Source organism: Cylas formicarius, unplaced genomic scaffold, assembly GCF_029955315.1.
Source record: "Cylas formicarius isolate icCylForm1 unplaced genomic scaffold, icCylForm1.1 PGA_scaffold_12__32_contigs__length_19106922, whole genome shotgun sequence".
In the NCBI taxonomy this organism is placed as follows: Eukaryota; Metazoa; Arthropoda; class Insecta; order Coleoptera; family Brentidae; genus Cylas; species Cylas formicarius.
In genome coordinates, this window is record NW_026844225.1 from 17,207,670 (window position 1) to 17,226,684 (window position 19,015).

At 29.7% G+C, this 19,015-nt stretch overlaps 1 protein-coding gene across 3 annotated transcripts in view; it reads left to right on the top strand.

The window, feature by feature from the left end:
• The window catches only part of LOC132695888 (segmentation protein cap'n'collar), a 51,093-nt gene that overhangs the window by 22,642 nt on the left and 9,436 nt on the right, over positions 1-19,015 (top strand). For all 3 annotated transcript variants that reach the window (XM_060660464.1, XM_060660466.1, XM_060660465.1), the window contains exon 4: positions 18,867-19,003. In XM_060660464.1, the coding sequence (XP_060516447.1) occupies positions 18,867-19,003 (137 nt within the window). The remainder of the gene's footprint in view (positions 1-18,866; positions 19,004-19,015) is intronic.

The window sequence follows — 19,015 nt, forward strand, 5'->3', positions numbered from 1 at the left end:
CGTTATTGTATTGCTTTTTCTTTGTCATTTTTTTTTATCTAAATGTTGTTTTTTTGGATCACAGCGTATATTAAGTGTCAGATACCGTATGAAATCGGGTCTGACGCGGGGTGGGTCTTCTTAGAAGCATTTCTAGATGGTTAATGTGGAGTCACGGTGTAAGCTCGGCCCTGACTATGGGCCGAATAAAAACCCATCGCCTTTTTTACCTCTTATAGCCCGACACCTGCCTTTAAATTACTCAATTTAAAAATTTTAACGTCCAATAGGCACTTGTCTCCTTCTTTTTGTATTATTTATGATAACTTTTATTAAGGAAAATATGGCGTTGGTTCAGTTCATTGTTTTGCCTTTGACGGGTGAAATAATATTGTATATAATGATGGCGCGGGAAGGAGTTGAAAACGATACCGACGATCTTCGCATTGTTTCTTTTTTTTTTTTGCTCATCGGCGTCTTGTAAATGTGAAACGACTCGATACGATTGACGTTGCTTAACATGGGGTCGAAGCAAATCATCAAATGATGTCACTCGTCGAGACCTTTCGAATAAACGACTGCCATATAGAAGAAAACCCGCAAATTTATTCATCACCGCGTAATATCGCGTTCTGAAGTTTTATGTAAGTTGCATAAATTGATAGTGGGGGCAAACTCGGCGAATAGTGATCGGTGATTTGCTGATGGAATATTTTAGTGGTCTGCTCTATTCATACAAGATACGCCCCGATAATGTCGATCGATTCCTCCTTTTTCTGTTATTTCATTTTATTATATATTTTGCTAATTCTATTTAATATACCGAACTTATTTTAAGAATCCGTTTACTAAGAAACGCCTTAAAAGAATGAAGTTTATTAAGAATATCTTTACTTAATTGTTCCTATAATTATATTAATTTTACTGGCTTGGATTTTATTATAAAACTTAAAAAAATGTTTAAAATTATTTCAAAAGTTGATACAAAATCATACTTGACTAATCTGATACATTTTTTATGATTCATTAATAAATATCACTATCCAACTGTTATCGTAGATAAATACGTAAAATAACAAAAATTAAAAAGGCTTATATATTTTTTAAGAATGTACGTGTGGAGATAAGTATAATATATAAATAATCCATGTAAAATATTGATAATACTGTCAATAAAATCAACAACAATTTTATTACAACATTTTTTAACACTGTGTTTGTAAGCGCACACCAATTCATTGGTAAAAGGCATAAATGATACAAATAAAAAAAAAACTCAATTGATGAGTCGTCGATAAAGAAATAAGTTTGTAGCGACTCGCGATGACTCGACCATAACTTTAGTGTTTTCCTAGTATACATGAGTCTGTGGTTCTTAAGGATGATATAATAAACAATGTAAATACAATTCATTCAGTGGCCAGAAGTATTAGGGACAGACGTTATTCTAGACAGTCCGCAGACTTATAGTGACTTTGAATTTTGTTTAACACCCGTATCTAAATATGTGCCTAAACACAAAAACGTTTCGGTGATATATTTTACCCAGCCTATTTTGCCAACATCGTCGAAATTTTTCGTGTTCTCCGTTTTCCCCCCTTTCGTACAAGTCCCGTCGGCTTTTTATCTTGACACCCTATATTCGAAGGGTCGTGTTGAATCGAATAATGTTGTTTTGTAACTTCAAATTCAAAATCAGATATCGAGCGTCGGTTTGCCGAGTCGCGAACAGACAAAATGGCCGACGCAGAAATTCCCCGTCTTATACGCTGCTCGGTCGTCTTTAAATAATGACAAAAGGAGAAACACATCCCAGAAGTCAATCAGAAACCTTCAAAAGGCACGTCATTAAGTTGGTATACCTTTTATGTGGATGTGGGCCTTTTTAAGTGGATTAAAACTTTTAAAAACGCGCACCTCTTGTTACCGCGTGAGAAGAGTCCGCTGTCAAGGTCACGTCATTTTTTTTGTGTCCGTCCTTAAGGCTTTGTTCTTCTTGGTATTCATTTCGAATTTGACTCAACACGGTGCGCATTTGAAGGCACCTTTTTAAACGTCGATCAGCGCACCTGATGCTTTGGGTACTCCTCTTGCCGCCATTTTTGAGTCCTAAAATTTGTTTATCGATTGTGGCAAATACGCAGGAGTCTCGAGAATAAAAGCAGTAAAAAAAGTGTAAAGCATCTCCCCCCCCCCCCAGTGCACGCGGTGCGATAAGAAATAATGGCAAATCCTTAGAACCGGAATCGAAAGATTAATGTTCTCAAGTCGGTATAATAGTTGGGGTTGAAAGTGCTTCGAGTTTCCCCCCTATAGCATTCGGTCCCTGTGCAATTCCCTTTCCCTGGACCCCCATTGTCTGAGTGGCGGCCATATTAGTTGTTCCGAGTTCGCTCTGTTGCCTCTGTTCTGATTGGCTTTTACCAGTTTTCAACTCTCACAGTCCGTATACGCGGTGAACGTAGTAGTGTCGATGCAAAGTATTATGTTGTATCGGCGGATTCGTTCGGAATTGCCATTTCAAACCGAACGAATGTGAATTTTCTAGTGCATTGTCGCAGAGTTTTGTACATAGTTTCGTGCCTTTTTCGGATAACTTTGCCGTTTCGAAGGTAGGTGTGCTGAAACGACATTATTTGACTCTGGATTTCGGACAGGATCATTAGGGATAACAATAGGGGCATATCTATGAAATATTAATGATTTTTTGTTTGGCGTGCATTTCAAACGTCAAAAATCTTATATTGTATCCAAATTTATGATTAATGATTTGTAGTTTGGTTTAATCGTCGTAGGGTATACCTATACAGCCGATAGGTATACCCGAGGGACTTGCGGCATGACTCGTCCGAATTTATTCTTGATCTTGAAAAATGAAATCGATTCGGACTTTTGGGTTTCAATTTTGGGGTGTCGTATATGCTAGGTAGAATATCTTCTGTTAATACCAGCGCAGTAAAAATTTTCATAACTAAACGGAATTATTTTGTTTTGATTCGACGAAAGTGGGTCCTACTTTCTTGCCGTTATAATTATTTCTATTTAATCGCATAGAACAAATTTAGCAAAAATGCTGCTAGGTTGTATAATTTTTGCTTGGCGGTCGGTAAGGTATTATTTTGGGAAAATTACAAATAACACAATTAAAACTGACAAACATTGGCATCGATTTGTTATTTTCGTTGGTTCTGTTAAAATTTGTTTTAGTATAAATGTACATTTAATCGGATATTTTTATTAGGAGTTTAAAGTGAATTTGTTTTTTCAATATGATCATTTATTTATTATTAACGTTAATTACTATGTGGTTCTTATTTCTTTCTTGTCTCTTATTACTTTCCGGCATGTTTCTATTTTTTATTTCTGGCTCTGTTATACTTCAAATGATCGAACAAATATGAAGCGTTTTGGGTTTTCTCCTTTTCCCTTTCAGATATATAAAAAACCAAAAGCAACTATTTTGTTGTCATTCATTCATTCATCATTAATCGCATAGACCAAATTTAGACTTTTTTAAAAATTTAATTAAAACAAAACGTATTGGTATATTTTTGTTCGCAAAAATGCTGCTAAGTTGTATAATTTTTGGTTGGCGGTTGGGGTAAGATATTATTTTGGGAATATTACAAATAACACAATTAAAACTAACTTATTATTTTTATAGGTTTTCTGTTTTTTGTTTAATTTTTAAAATACAATATTTTGTAAAGATTGTCAAGAGGAATATTTCATCAATTTGTGTAACATTCGTTTTAATATAAGTGAACAGTTAATCGGATATTTTTATTAGGAGTTTAGAGGTATATTTGTTTTTTCTGTTTAAAAATATTATAATTTTTGTGGTCCTTCTTTTTTTTTGTGTTTCTATTTTTTATTGCTGCCTCTGTTAATTTGTTTCGTCGGTACTCATTTTTTTCCATTATGATTATAATTATTTAATTGCATAAAATTAATTTAAAATCAAACGATATTTGTTAGCAAAAATGCTGCTTGGTTGTAAATCTTTTCTTGGTTCTTGATAAGATGTCATTATATCGTTTGATTTCGTTCGTTTGTTACGATTTTGCAGTTCTTTTTTTCTTGTCCTTTGTTATTTAGGTATTCTTAAATATGCGCGTAATAGTATGAGATTGTAAATTCTTCCGTATAAATATTTAAATTTTGAAGTTTTTACAGGAATCACTGTCTGAACAATTGTAGGGACCTTTTCCACGAACTAAAGCGTTTTTTAGAGTAAATTTTACAAGAGTTAACCAAGAATATTTCTATCCAATATATCAATGATTGCTTATAGTGATTAATATAATAAATCATATAATATAATAAATAAGAAAGTTAATTAATTAATAAAAAGGACCAAACGTCGAGATATTCCTTCGGGGTATATCAACTTTTAAAAAAATATAATTTCGAATTTGTCTATTGCTTCAAACTTTTTGTTGCGGGTATTTTGGGAATTTAATTAAATAAAAAAATGGTTTCCAGAAGCGGGTATTTTTTATATTCAGCCTATTGTATAATTTAGACAGAAAGAACTCAATAAGCGCCTCTCTCTATTGAAAGTGTCAAAAAACCCTCTTCGGTCAGTCGAAAAGGTAAATAAACATGACGTTGACGTTTGATGACAGAAGGTAACGTTCAAGCCGTCTCGAAAGTACTCGAGACTCTCTAATAGCATTTCCGATTATTATCTTACCAGAGATGGCAGCGCCAATTCTTCGGGATTCTTTTAAATACGATTTTGGGCATTTTTTCCGACAACGAGACGACGCGCTACTTATTTTTTGCATAAATAAAAAAATGCCTACGCCCCACGCGTAAATTTCGTCAAAATGGCGACTGGGTTGTTGTTAACTGTTAAAGGAAGTATAATCGGATTGCCCTTGAAAAACCATTGCTAATGCGAGATTCAGAGAAAGGGTTTTTATACAGCGATTTTGTCTGGTCCCTCGAATTACGAAATCGGTTACACGGGCGGTCATACTTCATAGAATAGTAATAAATAAAAAGCCGACCGATTGTTGAAATTACTTTAAAAGCTTCGTTTCGGAAACTGGCTTCCGAAAATTTGTTTTTTTCCGCATTTAAGGCTCAATTCTAACTGGAGTGATACGCCACTGACAGCCTGCGTGCCCATTGGCAGATGTAATTTTCAGATCAAATTCATTAGCAGTTAGTTGGAGCGGCAAAGAATATATAGACGTGTTGACCGAAAAAGAGAGAGATAGGTACCAAAATGGTTTCCCATATAGGCGGCATTCTTTGATGAAACATTCTTTGACGCATAAGTGGCTTTCAGGCATACGAGAAGACATATTTAATTTATATTTTTTTATATTACAACGCACTATAGATCCGTTGGGAATAAATTGGGTAATTAAACCAGAAATTTTGTTGCAATAGTTTTTGTTATACGTTTAGGGCAATATTGGACATTTTTTTAAAGAATTCATAGCAATCGTCATGTATATGTACCCCAAACGAAATAATCTTATTGTTATCTAGATACTTATTACAATGTTTCAATATTTCAATTTCAAAGCATAAACATAACTCACTAAATTACAATATCTATTTGGCCTAGACACCTAGGTTTGAAAATATATTTTTTGGCTTGTCTAGAAAATATCTTAGTTACTTTAATTTTCTTTACATATATAAGAAGCAGGTTCTAAAATTTTGACACTAAGTAAATTGTTGTCTTCTGATTAACAGCTAGATAATAATTTCAAAGCATAAACATAACTCACTAAATTACAATATCTATTTGACCTAGACACCTAGGTTTAAAAATATAGTTTTTGGCTTATCTAGAAAATATCTTAGTTACTTTAATTTTCTTTACGTATATAAGAAGCGGGTTATAAAATTTTGACACCAAGTAAATTATTGTCTGCTAATTAACAGCTAGGTAATAATTTCAATGCATAAACACAACTAACAAAATTACAATATCTATTTGACCTAGACACCTAGGTTTAAAAATCCTGTATGTGTCAATCCCAAAATTAATTTATCAAGTGATCAATTTGAATTAAACTAAAAAAGATAATTATACCGGGCAAACAGGGGACCGTTATCCAAAATATCGTTTTTGGCTTCTCTAGAAAATATCTGAGTTACTTTAATTTTCTTTACATATATAAGAAGCAGGTTCTAAAATTTTGACACTAAGTAAATTGTTGTCTTCTGATTAACAGCTAGATAATAATTTCAAAGCATAAACATAACTCACTAAATTACAATATCTATTTGACCTAGACACCTAGGTTTAAAAATATAGTTTTTGGCTTATCTAGAAAATATCTTAGTTACTTTAATTTTCTTTACGTATATAAGAAGCGAGTTATAAAATTTTGAAACCAAGTAAATTATTGTCTGCCAATTAACAGCTAGATAATAATTTCAATGCATAAACGTAACTCACAAAATTACAATATCTATTTGACCTAGGTTTAAAAATATAGTTTTTGGCTTCTCTAGAAAATATCTTAGTTACTTTAATTTTCTTTACATATATAAGAAGCGAGTTATAAAATTTTGAAACCAAGTAAATTATTGTCTGCCAATTAACAGCTAGATAATAATTTCAATACATAAACGTAACTCACAAAATTACAATATCTATTTGACCTAGGTTTAAAAATATAGTTTTTGGCTTCTCTAGAAAATATCTTAGTTACTTTAATTTTCTTTACATATATAAGAAGCGAGTTATAAAATTTTGAAACCAAGTAAATTATTGTCTGCCAATTAACAGCTAGATAATAATTTCAATACATAAACGTAACTCACAAAATTACAATATCTATTTGACCTAGGTTTAAAAATATAGTTTTTGGCTTCTCTAGAAAATATCTTAGTTACTTTAATTTTCTTTACATATATAAGAAGCGAGTTATAAAATTTTGAAACCAAGTAAATTATTGTCTGCCAATTAACAGCTAGATAATAATTTCAATGCATAAACGTAACTCACAAAATTACAATATCTATTTGACCTAGGTTTAAAAATATAGTTTTTGGCTTCTCTAGAAAATATCTTAGTTACCTTAATTTTCTTTGTATGTATAAGAAGCAGGTTCTAACATTTTGACACTAAGTAAATTATTCTCTGCTGATTAACAGCTAGATAATAATTTCAAAGCATAAACATAAGTCACAAATTTACAATATCTATCTGACCTAGACACCTATGTTTAAAAATCCTGTATGTGTCAATCCCAAAATTAATTTATCAAGTGATCAATTTGAATTAAACTAAAAAAGATAATTATACCGGGCAAACAGGGGAGAGTTATCCAAAATATCGTTTTTGGCTTCTCTAGAAAATATCTTAGTTACTTTAATTTTCTTTACATATATAAGAAGCGAGTTATAAAATTTTGAAACCAAGTAAATTATTGTCTGCCAATTAACAGCTAGATAATAATTTCAATGCATAAACGTAACTCACAAAATTACAATATCTATTTGACCTAGACACCTAGGTTTAAAAATCCTGTATGTGTCAATCCCAAAATTAATTTATCAAGTGATCAATTTGAATTAAACTAAAAAAGATAATTATACCGGGCAAACAGGGGACCGTTATCCAAAATATCGTTTTTGGCTTCTCTAGAAAATATCTGAGTTACTTTAATTTTCTTTACATATATAAGAAGCAGGTTCTAAAATTTTGACACTAAGTAAATTGTTGTCTTCTGATTAACAGCTAGATAATAATTTCAAAGCATAAACATAACTCACTAAATTACAATATCTATTTGACCTAGACACCTAGGTTTAAAAATATAGTTTTTGGCTTATCTAGAAAATATCTTAGTTACTTTAATTTTCTTTACGTATATAAGAAGCGAGTTATAAAATTTTGAAACCAAGTAAATTATTGTCTGCCAATTAACAGCTAGATAATAATTTCAATGCATAAACGTAACTCACAAAATTACAATATCTATTTGACCTAGGTTTAAAAATATAGTTTTTGGCTTCTCTAGAAAATATCTTAGTTACTTTAATTTTCTTTACATATATAAGAAGCGAGTTATAAAATTTTGAAACCAAGTAAATTATTGTCTGCCAATTAACAGCTAGATAATAATTTCAATACATAAACGTAACTCACAAAATTACAATATCTATTTGACCTAGGTTTAAAAATATAGTTTTTGGCTTCTCTAGAAAATATCTTAGTTACTTTAATTTTCTTTACATATATAAGAAGCGAGTTATAAAATTTTGAAACCAAGTAAATTATTGTCTGCCAATTAACAGCTAGATAATAATTTCAATGCATAAACGTAACTCACAAAATTACAATATCTATTTGACCTAGGTTTAAAAATATAGTTTTTGGCTTCTCTAGAAAATATCTTAGTTACCTTAATTTTCTTTGTATGTATAAGAAGCAGGTTCTAACATTTTGACACTAAGTAAATTATTCTCTGCTGATTAACAGCTAGATAATAATTTCAAAGCATAAACATAAGTCACAAATTTACAATATCTATCTGACCTAGACACCTATGTTTAAAAATCCTGTATGTGTCAATCCCAAAATTAATTTATCAAGTGATCAATTTGAATTAAACTAAAAAAGATAATTATACCGGGCAAACAGGGGACCGTTATCCAAAATATCGTTTTTGGCTTCTCTAGAAAATATCTTAGTTACTTTAATTTTCTTTACATATATAAGAAGCGAGTTATAAAATTTTGAAACCAAGTAAATTATTGTCTGCCAATTAACAGCTAGATAATAATTTCAATGCATAAACGTAACTCACAAAATTACAATATCTATTTGACCTAGGTTTAAAAATATAGTTTTTGGCTTCTCTAGAAAATATCTTAGTTACTTTAATTTTCTTTACCTATATAAGAAGCGAGTTATAAAATTTTGAAACCAAGTAAATTATTGTCTGCCAATTAACAGCTAGATAATAATTTCAATGCATAAACGTAACTCACAAAATTACAATATCTATTTGACCTAGACACCTAGGTTTAAAAATCCTGTATGTGTCAATCCCAAAATTAATTTATCAAGTGATCAATTTGAATTAAACTAAAAAAGATAATTATACCGGGCAAACAGGGGACCGTTATCCAAAATATCGTTTTTGGCTTCTCTAGAAAATATCTTAGTTACTTTAATTTTCTTTACATATATAAGAAGCGAGTTATAAAATTTTGAAACCAAGTAAATTATTGTCTGCCAATTAACAGCTAGATAATAATTTCAATGCATAAACGTAACTCACAAAATTACAATATCTATTTGACCTAGGTTTAAAAATATAGTTTTTGGCTTCTCTAGAAAATATCTGAGTTACTTTAATTTTCTTTACATATATAAGAAGCGAGTTATAAAATTTTGAAACCAAGTAAATTATTGTCTGCCAATTAACAGCTAGATAATAATTTCAATGCATAAACGTAACTCACAAAATTACAATATCTATTTGACCTAGGTTTAAAAATATAGTTTTTGGCTTCTCTAGAAAATATCTTAGTTACTTTAATTTTCTTTACCTATATAAGAAGCGAGTTATAAAATTTTGAAACCAAGTAAATTATTGTCTGCCAATTAACAGCTAGATAATAATTTCAATGCATAAACGTAACTCACAAAATTACAATATCTATTTGACCTAGACACCTAGGTTTAAAAATCCTGTATGTGTCAATCCCAAAATTAATTTATCAAGTGATCAATTTGAATTAAACTAAAAAAGATAATTATACCGGGCAAACAGGGGACCGTTATCCAAAATATCGTTTTTGGCTTCTCTAGAAAATATCTGAGTTACTTTAATTTTCTTTACATATATAAGAAGCGAGTTATAAAATTTTGAAACCAAGTAAATTATTGTCTGCCAATTAACAGCTAGATAATAATTTCAATGCATAAACGTAACTCACAAAATTACAATATCTATTTGACCTAGGTTTAAAAATATAGTTTTTGGCTTCTCTAGAAAATATCTTAGTTACTTTAATTTTCTTTACCTATATAAGAAGCGAGTTATAAAATTTTGAAACCAAGTAAATTATTGTCTGCCAATTAACAGCTAGATAATAATTTCAATGCATAAACGTAACTTACAAAATTACAATATCTATTTGACCTAGACACCTAGGTTTAAAAATCCTGTATGTGTCAATCCCAAAATTAATTTATCAAGTGATCAATTTGAATTAAACTAAAAAAGATAATTATACCGGGCAAACAGGGGACCGTTATCCAAAATATCGTTTTTGGCTTCTCTAGAAAATATCTTAGTTACTTTAATGTTCTTTACATATATAAGAAGCGGGTTATAACATTTTGAAACCAAGTAAATTATTGTCTGGCAATTAACAGCTAGATAATAATTTCAATGCATAAACGTAACTCACAAAATTACAATATCTATTTGACCTAGGTTTGAAAATATATTTTTTGGCTTGTCTAGAAAATATCTTAGTTACTTTAATTTTCTTTACATATATAAGAAGCAGGTTCTAAAATTTTGACACTAAGTAAATTGTTGTCTTCTGATTAACAGCTAGATAATAATTTCAAAGCATAAACATAACTCACTAAATTACAATATCTATTTGACCTAGACACCTAGGTTTAAAAATATAGTTTTTGGCTTATCTAGAAAATATCTTAGTTACTTTAATTTTCTTTACGTATATAAGAAGCGGGTTATAAAATTTTGACACCAAGTAAATTATTGTCTGCTAATTAACAGCTAGGTAATAATTTCAATGCATAAACACAACTAACAAAATTACAATATCTATTTGACCTAGACACCTAGGTTTAAAAATCCTGTATGTGTCAATCCCAAAATTAATTTATCAAGTGATCAATTTGAATTAAACTAAAAAAGATAATTATACCGGGCAAACAGGGGACCGTTATCCAAAATATCGTTTTTGGCTTCTCTAGAAAATATCTGAGTTACTTTAATTTTCTTTACATATATAAGAAGCGAGTTATAAAATTTTGAAACCAAGTAAATTATTGTCTGCCAATTAACAGCTAGATAATAATTTCAATGCATAAACGTAACTCACAAAATTACAATATCTATTTGACCTAGGTTTAAAAATATAGTTTTTGGCTTCTCTAGAAAATATCTTAGTTACTTTAATTTTCTTTACATATATAAGAAGCGAGTTATAAAATTTTGAAACCAAGTAAATTATTGTCTGCCAATTAACAGCTAGATAATAATTTCAATGCATAAACGTAACTCACAAAATTACAATATCTATTTGACCTAGGTTTAAAAATATAGTTTTTGGCTTCTCTAGAAAATATCTTAGTTACTTTAATTTTCTTTACATATATAAGAAGCGAGTTATAAAATTTTGAAACCAAGTAAATTATTGTCTGCCAATTAACAGCTAGATAATAATTTCAATGCATAAACGTAACTCACAAAATTACAATATCTATTTGACCTAGACACCTAGGTTTAAAAATCCTGTATGTGTCAATCCCAAAATTAATTTATCAAGTGATCAATTTGAATTAAACTAAAAAAGATAATTATACCGGGCAAACAGGGGACCGTTATCCAAAATATCGTTTTTGGCTTCTCTAGAAAATATCTGAGTTACTTTAATTTTCTTTACATATATAAGAAGCGAGTTATAAAATTTTGAAACCAAGTAAATTATTGTCTGCCAATTAACAGCTAGATAATAATTTCAATGCATAAACGTAACTCACAAAATTACAATATCTATTTGACCTAGGTTTAAAAATATAGTTTTTGGCTTCTCTAGAAAATATCTTAGTTACTTTAATTTTCTTTACATATATAAGAAGCGAGTTATAAAATTTTGAAACCAAGTAAATTATTGTCTGCCAATTAACAGCTAGATAATAATTTCAATGCATAAACGTAACTCACAAAATTACAATATCTATTTGACCTAGGTTTAAAAATATAGTTTTTGGCTTCTCTAGAAAATATCTTAGTTACTTTAATTTTCTTTACCTATATAAGAAGCGAGTTATAAAATTTTGAAACCAAGTAAATTATTGTCTGCCAATTAACAGCTAGATAATAATTTCAATGCATAAACGTAACTTACAAAATTACAATATCTATTTGACCTAGACACCTAGGTTTAAAAATCCTGTATGTGTCAATCCCAAAATTAATTTATCAAGTGATCAATTTGAATTAAACTAAAAAAGATAATTATACCGGGCAAACAGGGGACCGTTATCCAAAATATCGTTTTTGGCTTCTCTAGAAAATATCTTAGTTACTTTAATGTTCTTTACATATATAAGAAGCGGGTTATAACATTTTGAAACCAAGTAAATTATTGTCTGGCAATTAACAGCTAGATAATAATTTCAATGCATAAACGTAACTCACAAAATTACAATATCTATTTGACCTAGGTTTGAAAATATATTTTTTGGCTTGTCTAGAAAATATCTTAGTTACTTTAATTTTCTTTACATATATAAGAAGCAGGTTCTAAAATTTTGACACTAAGTAAATTGTTGTCTTCTGATTAACAGCTAGATAATAATTTCAAAGCATAAACATAACTCACTAAATTACAATATCTATTTGACCTAGACACCTAGGTTTAAAAATATAGTTTTTGGCTTATCTAGAAAATATCTTAGTTACTTTAATTTTCTTTACGTATATAAGAAGCGGGTTATAAAATTTTGACACCAAGTAAATTATTGTCTGCTAATTAACAGCTAGGTAATAATTTCAATGCATAAACACAACTAACAAAATTACAATATCTATTTGACCTAGACACCTAGGTTTAAAAATCCTGTATGTGTCAATCCCAAAATTAATTTATCAAGTGATCAATTTGAATTAAACTAAAAAAGATAATTATACCGGGCAAACAGGGGACCGTTATCCAAAATATCGTTTTTGGCTTCTCTAGAAAATATCTGAGTTACTTTAATTTTCTTTACATATATAAGAAGCGAGTTATAAAATTTTGAAACCAAGTAAATTATTGTCTGCCAATTAACAGCTAGATAATAATTTCAATGCATAAACGTAACTCACAAAATTACAATATCTATTTGACCTAGGTTTAAAAATATAGTTTTTGGCTTCTCTAGAAAATATCTTAGTTACTTTAATTTTCTTTACATATATAAGAAGCGAGTTATAAAATTTTGAAACCAAGTAAATTATTGTCTGCCAATTAACAGCTAGATAATAATTTCAATGCATAAACGTAACTCACAAAATTACAATATCTATTTGACCTAGGTTTAAAAATATAGTTTTTGGCTTCTCTAGAAAATATCTTAGTTACTTTAATTTTCTTTACATATATAAGAAGCGAGTTATAAAATTTTGAAACCAAGTAAATTATTGTCTGCCAATTAACAGCTAGATAATAATTTCAATGCATAAACGTAACTCACAAAATTACAATATCTATTTGACCTAGGTTTAAAAATATAGTTTTTGGCTTCTCTAGAAAATATCTTAGTTACTTTAATTTTCTTTACATATATAAGAAGCGAGTTATAAAATTTTGAAACCAAGTAAATTATTGTCTGCCAATTAACAGCTAGATAATAATTTCAATGCATAAACGTAACTCACAAAATTACAATATCTATTTGACCTAGACACCTAGGTTTAAAAATCCTGTATGTGTCAATCCCAAAATTAATTTATCAAGTGATCAATTTGAATTAAACTAAAAAAGATAATTATACCGGGCAAACAGGGGACCGTTATCCAAAATATCGTTTTTGGCTTCTCTAGAAAATATCTGAGTTACTTTAATTTTCTTTACATATATAAGAAGCGAGTTATAAAATTTTGAAACCAAGTAAATTATTGTCTGCCAATTAACAGCTAGATAATAATTTCAATGCATAAACGTAACTCACAAAATTACAATATCTATTTGACCTAGGTTTAAAAATATAGTTTTTGGCTTCTCTAGAAAATATCTTAGTTACTTTAATTTTCTTTACATATATAAGAAGCGAGTTATAAAATTTTGAAACCAAGTAAATTATTGTCTGCCAATTAACAGCTAGATAATAATTTCAATGCATAAACGTAACTCACAAAATTACAATATCTATTTGACCTAGACACCTAGGTTTAAAAATCCTGTATGTGTCAATCCCAAAATTAATTTATCCAGTGATCAATTTGAATTAAACTAAAAAAGATAATTATACCGGGCAAACAGGGGAGAGTTATCCAAAATATCGTTTTTGGCTTCTCTAGAAAATATCTTAGTTACTTTAATTTTCTTTACATATATAAGAAGCGAGTTATAAAATTTTGAAACCAAGTAAATTATTGTCTGCCAATTAACAGCTAGATAATAATTTCAATGCATAAACGTAACTCACAAAATTACAATATCTATTTGACCTAGACACCTAGGTTTAAAAATCCTGTATGTGTCAATCCCAAAATTAATTTATCAAGTGATCAATTTGAATTAAACTAAAAAAGATAATTATACCGGGCAAACAGGGGACCGTTATCCAAAATATCGTTTTTGGCTTCTCTAGAAAATATCTTAGTTACTTTAATTTTCTTTACATATATAAGAAGCGAGTTATAAAATTTTGAAACCAAGTAAATTATTGTCTGCCAATTAACAGCTAGATAATAATTTCAATGCATAAACGTAACTCACAAAATTACAATATCTATTTGACCTAGGTTTAAAAATATAGTTTTTGGCTTCTCTAGAAAATATCTTAGTTACTTTAATTTTCTTTACCTATATAAGAAGCGAGTTATAAAATTTTGAAACCAAGTAAATTATTGTCTGCCAATTAACAGCTAGATAATAATTTCAATGCATAAACGTAACTCACAAAATTACAATATCTATTTGACCTAGACACCTAGGTTTAAAAATCCTGTATGTGTCAATCCCAAAATTAATTTATCAAGTGATCAATTTGAATTAAACTAAAAAAGATAATTATACCGGGCAAACAGGGGACCGTTATCCAAAATATCGTTTTTGGCTTCTCTAGAAAATATCTTAGTTACTTTAATTTTCTTTACATATATAAGAAGCGAGTTATAAAATTTTGAAACCAAGTAAATTATTGTCTGCCAATTAACAGCTAGATAATAATTTCAATGCATAAACGTAACTCACAAAATTACAATATCTATTTGACCTAGGTTTAAAAATATAGTTTTTGGCTTCTCTAGAAAATATCTTAGTTACTTTAATTTTCTTTACATATATAAGAAGCGAGTTATAAAATTTTGAAACCAAGTAAATTATTGTCTGCCAATTAACAGCTAGATAATAATTTCAATGCATAAACGTAACTCACAAAATTACAATATCTATTTGACCTAGACACCTAGGTTTAAAAATCCTGTATGTGTCAATCCCAAAATTAATTTATCCAGTGATCAATTTGAATTAAACTAAAAAAGATAATTATACCGGGCAAACAGGGGAGAGTTATCCAAAATATCGTTTTTGGCTTCTCTAGAAAATATCTTAGTTACTTTAATTTTCTTTACATATATAAGAAGCGAGTTATAAAATTTTGAAACCAAGTAAATTATTGTCTGCTGATGAACTAGATAACATTTCTGTGAATATTAGCTCGTGTTTGATAGTTATGGTTAGTTTTGTTTGGTTATATGGAAGAATGTTTATGAATACATGTACTCATGGTAAACAATATACTAACACTGCAAATATCAATTTTTAAAAATATTTTTAATCATCGCATTTTGTGGTACTCTTAGAATCTCATAGCAATTTACCTTCAAAATGTACCTACTGTTTTCGGTACTGTATGTGTCATATTTTCAAAAATTGAATATTAGAAAATGATTTTCATTAATTTTTTTGTAGTATCTATAGTTTTGAATTACAATTACTAGGGATACCAAAGATTTGCCGTTCTTAATTATTTAAATACATTCGTGTAAGAATTGTCGGTGCTTTCTCAATTACTCTCGAAGTCGTACAAAATGAAGGGGAAGGGAAAGTCTTACCGATTTCCATATACCCATCCTGCTCATAGAAAATTACTTATGCCTACTAGAGTAGCTATATATTTTTTTCATAAATTATTGAATCATAATTTTGCAATTTGATAATAATAATAATAATCGTAATAAAGATTACATACAGCGTACTAACATGGCATAGGTAGGTAAAAAACTGAGAAAATTAAATTATAATTAGAGTTAATAAAACTGAAATTACGTAGATATGAATTTGATTACATATTTTGGAATTTTATTTCTTTTTAATTTTTTTTTTGCTTTTTATTTCAGAAGAATTATAATTTTGTTTGCGTGATTTGAAATATGATTGGTTTAATTTAATTAATTTCTTAAGGTACCAGACTAAAAATATCCGCTGTTAGAAACAATTTCCTTTCTGTATTAATTGACAGTCTATTGAAAAAATTAATATATTTTCAGAAAATAAATACTTTCCAGGTTAAATGTAAAAATTATAGGTATTTATAAATACAGAAAAATTTCAAATGGTCTGGAATAACTGGAGGTTTCTATTTTTTTATCTGTATTTTTTAACAATTATTGCCAGTTGTAATTCTTGCTTTTTACGAAACTTCTGGATTGCTCCTGCGTCGGTTTTTGCTTAGTCGAAATCGCTGACGTTTCGCCAACCATCCTGTTGGCTTCTTCAGAGCTTGACTGAAACTGGAACTCGAAAGAAGCCGACAGGATGATTGGCGAAACGTCAGCAATTTCGACTGAGCAAAAACCGACGCAGGAGGAATCCAGAAGTTTTGTAAAAAGCATTACAGTAGCCTGTGGAAGTTGTAATTCTTACATAAGTTGCATAATTCGTAACATGTTTTGGAAGGATCTTCCGAAACAAAATAATGCTGAAACATAGTGATGAAGCAGAATTAAAAAATTCTTCATGCTCTTTATATCTATCTTCCATTGAGTGTTATGTTCGGTCAATTCTTTTGTAACTATTATATAATCCGAGGAACTAGTGTATATTTTAATATTGTTTAAATATTCTGTTATTTGGTGAATGTGAATGAAAATTTGCCATATATCTTTAAGGTTAAGATTTAGGTTAAAGTTTGACGATAGAATAAAAAACAAGAACAAAGATATATAATTTAAATGCGGGTAGCTTAATAATAACAATAATATATTCCATTCCGCACCTGTCGTTTCACTATTATGCGTAGTGCCAAAATAAAATTGAAATTTCTTCAACATTGTCATCCTTGGTCAGCAGAAAATTTGTCTAGTCATTTTTAAAAGAGGTGAAAGATTTATATTAATACTATTGAAAACGAAAGCCGTGGATAAAAAAAAAACAACATTACCGCGAATATCAGATAGAAATTTAAGCGTTCGTATGGGCGTTAAAGAGTTTTTTTCAAACAAACCATGTTGACCTGTATACCCTACCCGCATTGTCGGCCATTGTCGTGTTAAAATAATAGTAACACGCAGGGTGGAGAAATAAAATCCCATAACATTTTTCGGTGTTACAATTTCGGGGGTCGACCAATGAGAATGCAGTCAATTTCAACGGGCGTGGAGAGGTAAGGGAGCCATTCAGGTAGGCCTTTAGTAACGCCGCATCCATCATCAGATCGTCATTATGTTGAGGTTTCGTCGGATATTTTTTCGCTTTCTATTGTTCGCGGTTTGTTTTGGTCACTTTTCGTTCGGTTATTTGTCAATTATTTTCCGGTGCTACTTAATCAACTCGTTTTGAGGAAGAATCGGTGTATATATATATATATATATATATATATATATATATATATATTTATATATAAGCTATACTAGTCAGTGTCGCGGTAGTGCCATTTTCCAGGATTGCAAGTGGACATTTTCGCTTTTCGGTGGTTCAAGTGGTTTATTCGGAGGAGAAATGATCGGGATGACTTTGTAAGTGAAACCAGCGTGAAAATAATGTTAAGTGAACGGTGCGCTTATTGGTGCGTTGAAGGGAAATTTTTGGCTTTGATTTACTTGCCTAAAATAGAATTATAATAAATCGTTCGTTCGTTAAAATCACAACAAAATAATGGACCGTAACCATCGTCCGATCTTCTGCCTGGGGTTCCGATTTTATCTGAATGTAATTTAGGTATCTATTAGTTGCAGATTATTCACTCATTTTTTTTTTTCGGTGCAAATTCTGAGCAAAACTTTAATAAGTAAATGCCAAATTAAAATTTTATGAGTTTGTTAAAATGCAGACGATATTGCAAATCACGTTGTTTTCCAAGGTAAAAGGTGGGGGTAATTATTTAACGAATAAACGACGCGCAAAAACGTCGAAAAGATATATTTGGATGATAAAGGTATTTTGGGCATCCAAATATTCTTTGTGGGTGAAGTGCTTTCGCGGATAATATCGGTACTTGAAAGTTGATTTTTTTTTTTTGGACTTTGAGGCCGTCGAAAATCCACGTCTCCAGTTTTACAAGACCTTTATTTATAGCTTAAAATAAAATTAATTTGCTCTATTAAGCTTAAAAGACAATCTAAAAGCGGGAACGTTTAACATCTATTATTATTGCTAGGGTTTAGTTTAGCCTAGTTAAGCTGTAATTCAAATTCTTCCGATGTGATTACTTTCAAAATATCTGCACCGTTGATAAATTATCGTCAGATAAAACGATCTAATAGGAATTCAAATTAATAATGTTCTTTAATGTTGGTAATTATTTATAAGATTAAAATGTGTTGATTAGTGTTTATGCTACATAATTGACAGGTTATTTTCCGCAGTGCCAATTTGATACTTTCGCATTCCAAGTTGTTACGTGTCTTTTAATACTGGCTAAATAGTCGATATATATCTTTCTAACTGCGCCTTTATTGAAAAGTGTTTTATTTTTATTTCTCCAGGAGAGTATGTGATAAAAGGCGAAGCCGGGGCGGACTCTAACTCATCCTGTGACTTAGAGGACCTCTCCTTTCCAGCGTTTTCCGAATTCCTCCTTGATGAAGCTTTACGGTTGGTCGATGATGCAACTGAAGGACAGGTAAAGCTTGTA